Source organism: Rhincodon typus, chromosome 32, assembly GCF_021869965.1.
Source record: "Rhincodon typus isolate 14 chromosome 32, sRhiTyp1.1, whole genome shotgun sequence".
Taxonomy (NCBI): Eukaryota; Metazoa; Chordata; class Chondrichthyes; order Orectolobiformes; family Rhincodontidae; genus Rhincodon; species Rhincodon typus.
Window position 1 is genome coordinate 28,597,528 of NC_063363.1, and position 13,070 is coordinate 28,610,597.

The 13,070-nt window shown below is 41.1% G+C and overlaps 1 protein-coding gene across 1 annotated transcript in view; it reads left to right on the top strand.

Moving 5' to 3' along the window:
• robo3 (roundabout, axon guidance receptor, homolog 3 (Drosophila)) overlaps positions 1-12,766 on the top strand; it is a 508,257-nt gene extending 495,491 nt beyond the window's left edge. Inside the window, exons 25-26 of the mRNA XM_048615373.1 lie at positions 2,115-2,272; positions 12,023-12,766. Of these exons, the coding sequence (XP_048471330.1) occupies positions 2,115-2,272; positions 12,023-12,034 (170 nt within the window). The 3' untranslated portion in view covers positions 12,035-12,766. The remainder of the gene's footprint in view (positions 1-2,114; positions 2,273-12,022) is intronic.
• Positions 12,767-13,070: the final 304 nt, after the last annotated feature.

Genomic DNA, 13,070 nt, shown 5'->3' on the forward strand with positions numbered 1-13,070 from the left:
CTTGGTGCCTCATCTATTGGGCTGTCCCATTCACATTGGCGTGGGGGGTTCTATCCTGCCTCACTTGGAAGATTCCACCCACAAAATTTTGTACATCTCCTATTTCTATGGGGACAGTAACTTCCTCATTATAATATCTAGCAGATGGGAAAGGACCATTTACAAAGATTTCTTTTTTCTTCAGATAGTCACAACTAACTGTCTGCACATAGAGTCATCAATCCCACATTTGGAGTGCGCAGTCATGGTCACTGGGAGTACATGCCAAAGAATCAACAAACACAGCAACTGTTTGGAAAAAAAAACAAGACCCCAAAAATGAACCGATTGACTATTTACTTCCTATTTGGTTGTGAGGGTGAGAAGAAGATACCACATTGCATACAAGACACTGTTAGAACATATGTATTTTTAGCAAAGTGAAGGTGCTGTTCAGAAAATTTAAGGTGATAATGCTGCCTTGATAATGATGTAGCCCTATCCCACATCTGTGTTTTTACAATTACAGCCTTCCATTCAGCCTCAATCGCAGAGGGTGGTGCGTGTATGGAATAAGCTGCCAGAAGAGGTGGTGGAGGCTGGTACAATTACAGCATTTTAAAAGCATTTGGATGGGTATACGAATAGGAAAGGTTTAGAGGGATATGGACCACATGCTGGCAAGTGGGACAAGATTAATTTAGGATATCTGGTCGGCATGGACGAGTTGGAGGGAAGGGTCTGTTTCTGTGCTGTACTGCTCCTTGGCTCAACCCCTTCATTCACTAGAACTTTTAGTGGGAGAGATTTTCAACTTGCTACCCTGGTTGGTGGTTGATGTTAAGAGTTGACTGTGCATTTTAGGACTAAATGATATTTAGATCCATAATGGAAATTGGACAGTTTTGAGAGTGGGGGCCAAAATACAAAGGTAGCCTTATGCCTATGTGACAAGCTGAAACTGTACCCCTTGGTGTCAGTATTTCAAAAGTGCTACTTGGTCCAAACAAACTACATCATTATCAAGGCAGCATCGTCACCTTAAATTTTCTGAACGGCACCTTCACTTTGCTAAAGATACAAAAGTTGTAAAAGCATCTTGTAATGCAATGTGGTGTCTTCTTCTCACCCTCACAACCAAATAGGAAGTAAATAGTCAATGGGTTCATGTGTGGGGTCTTGTTTTATGCCAATTAGTTGCTGCATTTGTCTTTGTTACAAAGTCGACCATACATGCATTTACTTGATTGTGAGAGGAGGACAACTTTGGAAAAACATTATCCCTAAGAATCAAAAACCAACCAAATAATCAACAACTGAACCTATTTGTAAAGCTGACTATGTGAGGATGTCAGGTTCCTTTTCCTGAAGGACAGATTCTTACGACTAGTCTCTGGGTGAGGTTCCCCAATTCATTATGATTCTGGGTGCAATATCTGTAGTTTGGGACATAACTCAGAGGGGTCAGATTTCTGGTGAGATGTGTAGTCAGCCCCTCATTATTGTCTTCCTTTTAATCTTATCTCTGAGATTTCCTGACACACTACAGGTATGACATTCCATGGGTTCACAAAGGGCCCTATCAGACAGCTGTAGAATATATATCCCCAGTCATTATTTTTGCTCGAGCGTCGTCTTTTAAAAAAACACATACTGTTATTAAGAGTTCAATATGTTTGTAAGTAATTTGGGGTTATGATCTGTTATTACAGTATAAATTTGTTTTGTTTTACAAAACGACTGCAGTTCTTAGGAAATTTTTTTTTGATGTTAATAGCAAACAACAAAATAATTTTAGCTTACAGTTTGCTATAGAGGGATTTGAACTCAACTTTTGGATTCAAAACCAAAAGAATTGCGGATGCTGTAAATCTGGAACAAAAACAAAGTTGCTGGAAAAGCTCAGGAGGTCTGGCAGCATCTGTGAAGAGAAAAATTAGAGTTAACATTTCGGGTCTGGTGACTCTTCCTTAGAACTTTTGAATTGTTAAACCAATATCATTGTGAAGTGCTGTGGGCTATCATTGACTTGGCAAGGTTTTGTAACGTGAAAAGTTCCACACAAGTGAACAGAGCAGTTTTTGACTGTTGGATTAACTCTTTTCAGTGTTTTCTTTTCTAATTTGCTCTTGCAGAGGATGACTTGATACCATACAATAAACCCAACTTCCTGCAACGGGGTCAAATGTCGAGTAATTGCTCCACAACGGGAAGTTCATCATCCAGAGGTTCAACAGGGTCACGGGGTCATGTAGCAGGACGAGGCAGGGGAGCTGGTGTAGACCGTAGTGAGGTAAGGTGCATCTCATTCACTTTCCACAATACAACGATCGGAGGCAGGCAATACTGTAACATGCATCATACCGAGAGAAATCAGTTCTTAAAAATCTAGTGGGATCTGTCAAACATTGTGAAGTAACATGTCTACAATAACTTTTCCTGCCACACCCAATGATGAATTTTTCCCTCCCCTTGAGATTGCCAACATCCCACACCCCACGACTAAGGGCAGGCATAGAATCAACTTGTTATCGCCAAAGGGTATGTGACAGGCATCTAGCGTGACAGGCACAGCGCCATTCGCATCTGCAGAGTCAGCAGTTCACTGACCAGTTGTGTATTTTTATATTTTGAGTTGTGTATTATATCCAGCGAACAAGTCTCAGAACATCTCCTCCAGTTTTCTCTTCAGCTCATGGATAAGTGAATATAGGACACTGAAATTCCACAGGATTATCCCTTTGTAATTCTGCAGAATTCCTAATGATACAGATGCTGGCCAGAATTACACAGAAATTTGACTGGTTTCTCCAGTGCTTCAGCCTGACAAGTCCGCTGCTGTATTTATACACTGAGCAACTTCTCATTTAACTCAGTCTAACATTCAATTACTTTTCTTGCTATTCCTTAAAAACATTTATATCACTGGCCTTAGCTACTCCCATGTAGTAGCATGTTTATTTCTAGGTAAAAGGAGGTTCCTCCCAAACTCGCCCCTTAAATTTCTTCTTCACTACTTTTTATTTATAGACAAATGCCTACAGAATTTCAGAACTGCACATTCCACATGTCTCTATAACAGTAAAAGTACTTCAAAAGTGACACATTGCCTCCACCATACTTTAAAATATCTTATACATTTGTACAGAGTCTTTCATATGTAAGTTCTTTTCTTACCTTCACTAGTCTACACTTTTAGTTTGCTGAAATGACTTTGTCCATCTCCCTGATGAGGGATGAAACTAACAGGAGGATTGTTCAATCACATGCTGTAAATTACTTAAGTTTAACATAAAAGTTAAAACATAGTGCTTGTTTGATGAGGCAGTGTTGAGCGGTAATCATGGTGAGAGATGCTTGTGTTGAATATTATGACCCAAAGCATCAAACGTGAAGAACTCATTAAGGCTCTTTAAACAGCACCTTTCAAACCAACAACTCCCACCATCTATAACAATAGGGTAGCAGATACATCGGGACACTGACATCTGCAAGGTCTGCTCTAGGTCACTATCATCCTGACTTTGAACTATATCAGCATTCCTTCAATGTTACTGAGTCATTCTGTCAATACAGAAATACCTGTATGAGCTGGGGTTGTTCTAACATTTACTGTCTCTGTGCTGCTGATTGTCATGTTATCCTATTGTGTAGTTTTGCATCTGACTGCAGTAATATGTTGAAAAATAGAAACTTAGTCTTTAGAATTACAGGAACATAGATATATATAGGCAGTGTGCCTGAATGAGGTGTTGAAAAATAGCTTTACAAGCTATCATATTTTAAGAGTTAAATTATCATTTGTTGAAGAGGTGATGAAAATTCTTTCCAGAGAGCTCCTGCTGGAGGGCAAGGATTTGCAGATAATGATGTTAGGAGTCCTTTAGAGCTCTATAAATGTGTCTTAGATTACAAAGCTAATCACTGTATTAACATTCACTGAGCAACCCCCATCCCTGCACCTTATCTACCTGATACTCCCTTAATGTGACTGCCACTGGAATGAAAAGACCAGCTTGTGAGATGGCTTTGGGCTCTAAGGCCTGCACAGACCTGTCAAGCCTTACCTTATGCAAAGAGCCACCATCAGCCTCAATTCCTTTCAATACTTTTTCGCTTTTGTTGTGTCTTCTGGCTTCTCCACAAAGGCTCTTTCATCTTGTCTGAAGATTCCAGCGGTGTATCTGTTACAGGAATGCTGTGAGTCAAGATGTGATGGGGCTGGTCTTTGTTCAAATAGGAACTGTGCAGACTGTTTCCTCAAGCCATTGTGGAGAAAACGAAATGGAAAGTCTTCAGTTGAGATTTAATCTGTGTCCTGTCTCAATCAGATCTACAGTTAGTCTGAGGCCCCATTTGTTGAATGATCACCTCATCAGCGGAACTTGCTCTTAAAGTCATCTTAACTTGCGAAGTTGCCAAGTGGAGGCTCAGCTTATGGTCGAGTAACGTTTTGTATATAGGATGCAACAGCTGTTGCACATCATGATCTCTGTCCTCTGCTGACACTGGTGGTGTACCGAAACCCTAAGTCAAGTATAGCACAAATAGTTAATGAACAAAATTATTTCCGCTCTACATTCTGGCCTTAGCTCAGCAGCGGTATTCTCATCTCTGTTAAACAGGCATAATTTCATCCTCTGATATCACAGACTCGGGTATATAACATGATCTAAGTTACTACTTTGGTGCCATACAGTAGGGGTGCTGCACAGTTGGCAATGCTGACTAGCTGATGAGGCATTAAGCAGAGGCCTGGTCTTCCCACGTGGGAGGATGTAAAAGAATAATGGCTCTATTATTAGTGCAGGAAGTTCTGCCAGGTTCCTGGCCGATGTTTAATCCCTTAACCATTATCACCGTAACATTAAGTTAATCATTTATTCCTTTCCTGTTTACGGAATCTTACTGTGAGCAGATTCATCGTTTCTGTCTATATTCCACGAGTACTGTGTTACAAAGTCCTTCATCAGCTTCAGTGCAATGTCCTAGTTTCAGGAAAAGCTCTGTAGGAAGGGAAGTTTATTTATTTCTGAGCTCCCCTCCCCCTCCCCATTTCTGAAGAACAGTCCTGACCCAAAATGTCAGATTCCTCTGATGCTGCCTGGCCTGCTGTGTTCCTCCAGCTCCATACTTTGTTATTTCTTTCTTTATGTTACTTTTGGCGCAGCTCTGATTAAAAGATCCCTGCTTTTACATCTGTGGCATTCCCATTTCTCACACCAGCTGCTGAGATGGTGTGTGTCAAAACGGTGGGGGTGGGTGGTGGTTTGTGGTTGAATGGGGTGTTTGTTCTCTAGCTCCCTAACCACATGGAAACTGGACTGGAATCTCCCAAATGGTAGCTTATGCGAGGTGGATTACTTCCCAATTGTCCTGCTGGATTTCACTCCCAATCCCAAAGTGTTGTAATGCAATGCATTAGATTAGCAAAACATAACTGCAATGTTAGCTACAACACTCTTCTATTCTTGATGAGAGAGCCTCTCGCTCAATTCGCCACATCCATCAACAGAGAACCTGAAAGCAAATAACAGGGTCACTAATATGCATGGCCTAATGCAACACATTGCTTCATTAGCCTTAGAGGACAGGGTCAACAACATAAAAACAAAAACACTCAGGAATAGCATTAAGCAAGATGAACCTCAATCAAATTTTGTCAGATGACGTGTAGATGTTTTTTAAAACCCTCAGCAAACAACTTTAGTTTTATTCGTTGAGCAGTAAGGGTGCAAGTGTTACACTACATCCAGTTTGTAAACAGGCCATTCAGCACAATATGTTTCTGCTAGTATTTATGCTCTACACAATCTTCCTCCCACATGATGGAAATGGCTTTGGCAGTTCCAGATGTTGTACACTCTCCCAGAATGACTTTGGTCCTTTACAAATTGTTGTACTTTTCACATCTTTCGCTTCAAATAGCTCCCCTTTTCAAGGCACTAAGCTGAAGACGGACTGGGCTTCAGATATGGGGCACTATTTCTGTGATTGGAAAGAATTTTCACTTTCCATCAAAGGAACAAAGTGCAAGGTGTTTTGTTGCCTGTGGATGTCGTTTCATGTTACTCGTTCCCTATCATTGTTTCAAGGGGATCGCTATCATTCAGAGCCTGGGCTGGTTTGATAAATCTGTCAGCCTGGCTGACCAGATGGTGGCTATTTTAATCAACGTGATCAGACATGCCATGAGACACATCTGAGGCAGATTGGACTCGAAACCAGACCTTCTGCCCCAGAGGTAGGACACTACCATTGCACTGCAAGAACTGTGCTGTAGGTGGTGTTCTTTCTTTAGTATGAAAAACTGCTAAGCTCCAGCTTGGATAGGTAATTGAGTCTCACTTTTCAGTTGTAGTTACTGTGAGTGTGTTACATTGCCAGAGCTGGCCTTCAGAGGATATATTCATCAAATTGCATCCCCATCTGTTTGTTCAGCTAGTTGGTGCTAGCTGGGTTCAAAACTTGTGATGGTGCTTCTTCAGGCAGATTTCAGTGTTCTTCCTTCAGTTTGTCATGGATCATAAACTAGTGATGGGACTAGAAGAGAATACACTGGGCAGGTTCTCCTTCAGTTTGGCTACTGAATGTTTCTATGACTATTCCCCTCCTTCAGATGATCAGTACAGCACACTGTCCTTCAAAAAGCTAGGGAGGTGCAGATGACCTCCCTTCCTTCTGGCATCAGTTTTCATAAATAGATTGGGACTTTCTCTGACAAGAAAGAAATAAGTGTATTAGTGACAGCCCAGTGAGATTTATAGAGGAAGCTCTTGTAGTTGAATGGTGGTAAAGTAACTGGTTATAAAGGTACGAGATGCAGAGAAGTGGAGTTGTAATATTGGTGGGTGTAATGAGGAGTTACAATGAAGTATCTTGCAGTGCTTGTTAGATTACGAAAGGACATATGCAAAAGAACGATGGTGAATTGAGAGAGTGGAGCTGCAGTAAGACAGTAACATTGAGGAATTTTTTTTCAATCTTGCCAACTTCGGTAAGATCACTAAGCATTCTACAGTATTGCAACCATTGATCTGGGAAGTATGCTTCAGGAATGGGCCTCTGTGGCCTAATAGCAGAGGAGACAATGGTGTACTGCTAATGTTATTGGATTAGTCATCCAGAGGCACAAGCTATTGTCTGGGACATGGGTTCAAATTCAACAGCTGAATGAACTGAATTTGAACTCTGTTCAAAAAAAAAATGAAATTTTGTCTCAGTGAAGGTGACCACAAAACTGTTGATTATTGTGGCAACCCATCTGATTAACTAATGTCCTTTAGGAAAGGAAATTCACCAACTTTGCCTTGTTCAGCATATATCTGACTCTATACATAATGATTTGCTAACTTCTAACTGCCCTCTGATATAGCCTAGCAATCCACTCGGTCAAAGGGCTATTAGGAATACACAATAAGTGATGGTCTTGCCAGTGAAGTCTGCATTACATGAAAGAAGGAGGAGCATCTGCCCACGGGAATGTGGGTTGTGAGAGGGAAAAACACGTCTTTTTTTACGATCTAGCAAGCGTTGCATCACACTTCAATACCAATCCTCCTTTCTCCACCTGTCTTGGATCTAACTGCGAGATTTTCAACCAGAGAAACTGAGTGCCAGTACAAGTACTGTGGATATTGGTGTTCTGAAATGAAAGTAATTTCTGCCCAATCTAACAAGGGTGTAGCCAGTATATAGCATAGAGATTGATGGCTGTCTTCTGTCTGCATTGGACTGTGATCCCTTCAGCAAGTTCATGAGTTGTCTGAAACCACGGAGGAGCCACACATAGGCCTGTAGGAGTGTGGTGTATGCTATTTTTGGGCATGGTGGAATTTCTGGACCAGGGGTGTCAGCATTTAGTTAACGAATTTTGCTAAGGTCACAACCAGACCTTGGAGTACCTGGGGCTCTGATATTGACTTGTTCACAGTTTTCCAATTGTAAAATATGCCTTGATCTTGCAAAGATATGGAGGCAAATAAAGTGAGGCAAAAGCAGAAGCAAGGAAAAAGGTGAAGTATCACGTTAGGAGTGGAATCTTTAGAGTCAGGTGGGTGTTACAAGCGCTCCTGTGAAAAGCCAATACACATGCTCTCTGAGAAAGCAAGCCTGTTTGGATGTGTTATGACACATCTCTGGAGCAGGTGCTACTAGAACCCAGACCTTCTGGCTCAGAGGTCCGGACGCTGTCTCAGGTTTATCTTCTGGGGCTAGCTCCTTAGCTCTTCTTTGAGATACTGTCAAGGGATCCTCTATGGCATTGACAAGGACAGAACAAAGTCTCTGTTTAATGTCTCATCCAAAAATGTTGAGAATGACAATGAGAACCAGAGGCTCAAGGTTCACATCCTTCAAGACAAAAGTACTGTCTCATCATGATGTTCATTTTGCAGAATGCAGTGCAGAGGTTTGTTTATGTCAATCCCCTCTGGAGTGACCGCTGAACCTGAGAATGATGGGAAGCCATTAGGGTCAAAGTGTAATCAGCTTCAAACCTTATCTCGTACTGACATAGACAGGTACTCCTGTTCCTTCATCATCAGCAGGTCAATATCTGACTCTTCTATAGGAGTGGGAGGAGGAGGAGGAGGAGGAGGTTGTGTGTTGGAGTTGGTAGCGTCCCTGCCTCTGAATCAGAGAAGCTCCAAGTTTAAACCCAGCTCTAGTACTTCATGGTAAAGAAAGGTGCATTCTTAGAAGTCAAACAGGATAACTAAATCCTTCCAATGTATGCCAGGGACAGGCAGTAACAGTGGGATAAATTCCTGGCGTAATGGAAAGAAAGTTGATACTTTTTTAAAAATTCATCCATGGGATGAGGGCATCCGTGGCTAGGCAGCATTTAGTGCCCATCCCTAGTTAACCAGAGGGCATTTAAGAGTCAACCACATTGCTGTGGGCCTGTAGTCACATGTAGGCCAGACCAGGTAAGGATGGCGGTTGCCTTCCCTAAAGGACATTTACCAGTGCTATTCATAGCTTTGAACTACAACATATATGGAAAAAGTTTAAGTTGCTACAACGATTTGTACGGTTGGTATGGATGACATCGTTGCTAGCAACAGAGTTCAATGCCATCTGGCTGGCATGGATTTGACCCTTACCTTCTTGCCCATTCTGTGGTGGAGATCATGGCACTGTAAGTTGGACTGGCCCTCTGGCAGCAAACATAGACAAGAACTATAATGACTCAAGGAGAGGTGACTGACATGATCTTTCCAACATTGCCATGTCATAAAAACAATTTTTAAAGATGTCATAGCAGAACCCATCTCGTGAAGAGCAAGGGTGAAAGATTGCAATCGGCTATAGAATTTAGGAGCATTGATAGCCTAATCTCAATCGAGGAATTTAGTTCATTTTCCCCCAGGCTAGGTAACTAATCCTAATCCTAATCCTAATCCTAATCCTGTTGGCTGTGCATGTACTAGAATTATCTCACAGGTTTTCTCAAGATGTCATGTCAATCGAAGTTTCTCAGTTACGTGCATGAAATTTATCACTAATTGTTCACCAGGCACTGGCAGAAAATTTTCTTTTATTTTTTAGGAACATAAACTGCTGCAGGAAATGAGCCAAATCATCCAAAATCCTATTGAAACTTTTTGGACAAGGTTGTTGAGCATAACATTGACTACTGTTAGATCATCTGTAGGTGCTAGTGGCAAGGACCTGTTAACTGAAATAAACTTAAATGCACATTGCTCACTTACAAAGGTTCCTGAAACCCCAGCAATGTCTTTACGTTTATACCTGTTTACCATTAATGATTTTTGCCATTGTTAGCATCAAGGCTTTGTAGCCTTCTGGGCCTGATTTATAAATAGCAAGATTCTCTGTAAAAATATTATTTTTTAAAAAATAGCCAAACCCAACAGTCGATCTTAATTACTTGAAGAATGATTTTATATTAATTTACTCACTTTGTCTAAAAATATCCAGCTTATTATATTCTATTCAGTTTGAACCCTGTAGCATCTACACATGATAAATGTCTCCCATTTCTTTACAGACAGTTCATACCCTAAAGGGGAAGAGATTGGATTAAGCTATCTTGAAGTCTAATGAATTGAACATGCTTTTAATATATGAATTACATACGTAAGGATAGACTTCAAAGTGTGTGCTATGTCTGCATTTTTTCTGTGCTGCCTAAGGTCAGAATATTAGAAAAATGTGAAACAGAATCAAATATCAGAGATTGTGCAACTCGATCGCCTAATGACCCGAAGGAAACCTGTTCCCATTTTTTTGTGTCTCCCATGGGAAACTGTTGCTTTAACAAAATTTTATTTTTGCAATGCATAGCAGGCATCTTTACAGGCTTAAACAAATCCTTTAATCACATCCCCTCCCCCTTAAACCAAGAAGCAGGGTTCGTGGTTTCTGAGCAGGTGTCAGGGGGATCCAATGACGGTAACCATCTCCCAGAAATTGTGTGTCGAGTCTTGTAGCTTTGTAGACTGGGGGGGGGATGGTGGGTGGGTGGGGGGTGTGTGTGTGAGTGAGTGAGTGAAGGGGCCGTAGAGGAAGTACTGTGTGGTGAGTACTGAGCTGCTGACGAATTGTCAATCTGTTCTCCTCAATATATAACAGTTCACTAGGGAGCGACAGCCACAAAATTGATTGACTCAAAAGTTCAAAAGTTGAAGTCCGTTCTTATCCAGTTAGATGAAAGTTCACTCAATGGCTACAACGCAAGTAAGAAAACTCTCCGATGTTATACCATCACTCCCAGCCCATACAGCACCCAAAGAAACCCTTACCAACTTAGTAAGGATCAGAAAATCTGTGAAATAGAGGCAGAAAGTGCTGAGAATACTTGATGGGACAGACAGCATCTGTGGAAAGAAATGGTTGACCTTTCATCAGGGTTGGACCTGATTCAGTAGGTAACAGGTTTTAACCAGGTAGAGAGGTAGAGATGTGCAGGGGCAACCAAGGGAAAGGTCAATCATTAGGTGGAAAGCCTGTGATTAAGAGAGATTAAATGAACAAAGGGATGATGGTGCATGGCTAAAGGAAATGGTAACGAGCAAGGAAGTCAAAAAATATGGGTCCTAGAGGAGATGTAAATGGCAACAGTAAAATCAGCTCCTGTCCAAAAAAAAGGGAATATGGATAGACACAGCACTTCTAAAATTGTTGAACTCAATGTTGAATCTGAAAGGCAGTAAAGTCCCTACTCATCAGATGACATGCTGCTCCTCAGAGCTTAAATTAAGCTTCATTGGAATATTTAGGAGGCCAAGGAGTGGTCATAACGGAAGGAGGCGTAGAATGTAAATGAGAAGTGCCTTGAAACTCAGGGTCAGCTTTACAGACTGAATCTGCAAAATAATGACCCAATCTCCATTGGGTATCCTAGTGTAGATGAGGCCTGCTCATGAGCAGAAAGAATAATTTACACTCACTCTTCGTTATCCCCTATCCACGAGGTCAGCTACAAGCGCTATCATTTTGCCCCTGTTGCCCTCAAACTGGGCAGTCCTTCGTGGCACATAGGAATGGTCTATACATTTTGTGATTGGCAAGAGGTCCATGCCCCTATCTCCTGTGGATGACAAGGACTACGTGTAATGTACAAAGAAGAAACTGATTCACTTGTGAAGAGTGCTTGGTGCCCTGTACGATGGTGCAAGTGTTGCATTTCCTGCATTTGCACAGGAACATGTTGTGGGAATGGGGGGTTGGAGGGGGGGTAGTGGGGGTGTGGTGGAATACCAATGAATGAGGAATGGATTGGGGTGTTTCAAAAGGAAGAACTCCTTTGGTTATCCTTGATGTGAAGAAGTACTCACACAGCTAACCAAATTTTAATTTTAAACATATGCCCTGTTAACCTGAAGTTTTCCAAGAAAGGAAACAGGTTGTTTCAATCTACTGTATTAAGTCTATTACTTGTTGTAAACATTCAATTAGCTCAACTCTTAAATCTTCCATACTTTGTCATAGAACCTATCCTCTTCTAGGCTCAGTAGCATACTGCATTGTTGGGTTCCATTGGTATTCAATACTCATTTTTGTTTGGCATTTGCAGGAGAAGAGATGAACGGAAGACAGGAGTGTGGAGAAGAACCAGGCGGTAGGTGAGGCATCTGACAGAGGCACCACCCACTCTCCTCTCACTCAGCCTTGTACAGAATGATTTGCCTTGTACGAAAAGATTAAAATTTCAAAAAAATTGAGAAAGAAAAGTTTTACGTTTAATTTATGACATGTCGCTGGACATCAGGAAAATCCATGTTAACTTTGTAAATAATTGGGAATAATTTTGTTTTTGTTTGTTTCTAAGCATTTCCTGGCCTTCTGGTGAACGTATTTATAAATGATAAAAAAAATGTTGGATATTATAAGGTTATTGTCTGAATGTGCCAATCTTTTTCAATAGCAAGTATGCGTCTAACAGACTGAACTAAATATATATATATTTGCACTCTGTAAAACAAGCACAACGCATTCTGGATTTGCCCATCAGATCCCCTAGGCCGCAGGGCAGCCATCTTGGAAAATACTACTGCGCTTCCTCTGATTGGACAGAGTAACCGCTGCCTGTACGTCATATGAATGTTACTGTCTGTGCGCCAAGATGATGTTTCGATAGTGGACTGCAATGCTGAAGTGAATATGCGTTGGAACAAGCTGTTAGTTAGTGCCCACTCCGTGAGAAACGTTCTGTTTTGAAGAGAAGGCATGATGGAAGGGTGGCTGCTGGTATAAAGTTTTAATGAGATTGAATGTAGCCTGATATTTTGTTGTATTAAAAACATTTCATACAAATGTTCATTAGATAAAATATGAGTGGTTATTTATCTAGAGATATATAGCTACATGTATGGTTTGATGCTCATGGAAGGAAACTACCTGAAAATATGAAAAGTTCAAGATGTGATTCAAGCGGAGGTTTTGTCCATTGTAAGTTGGATTTCCTCACGTCTCAAAATGAGAGGTGGTGTTGGCAAAATTACAGAGGTAGGTTTTGCAATTTAATTCTCCTATTGCTATCAGGATATCAGACACCATGGTAAAGACTGCCATTTTGTGGTCAACTTGATGGTCTCCCCTCTAGTGAACAGAAACATGGCTGG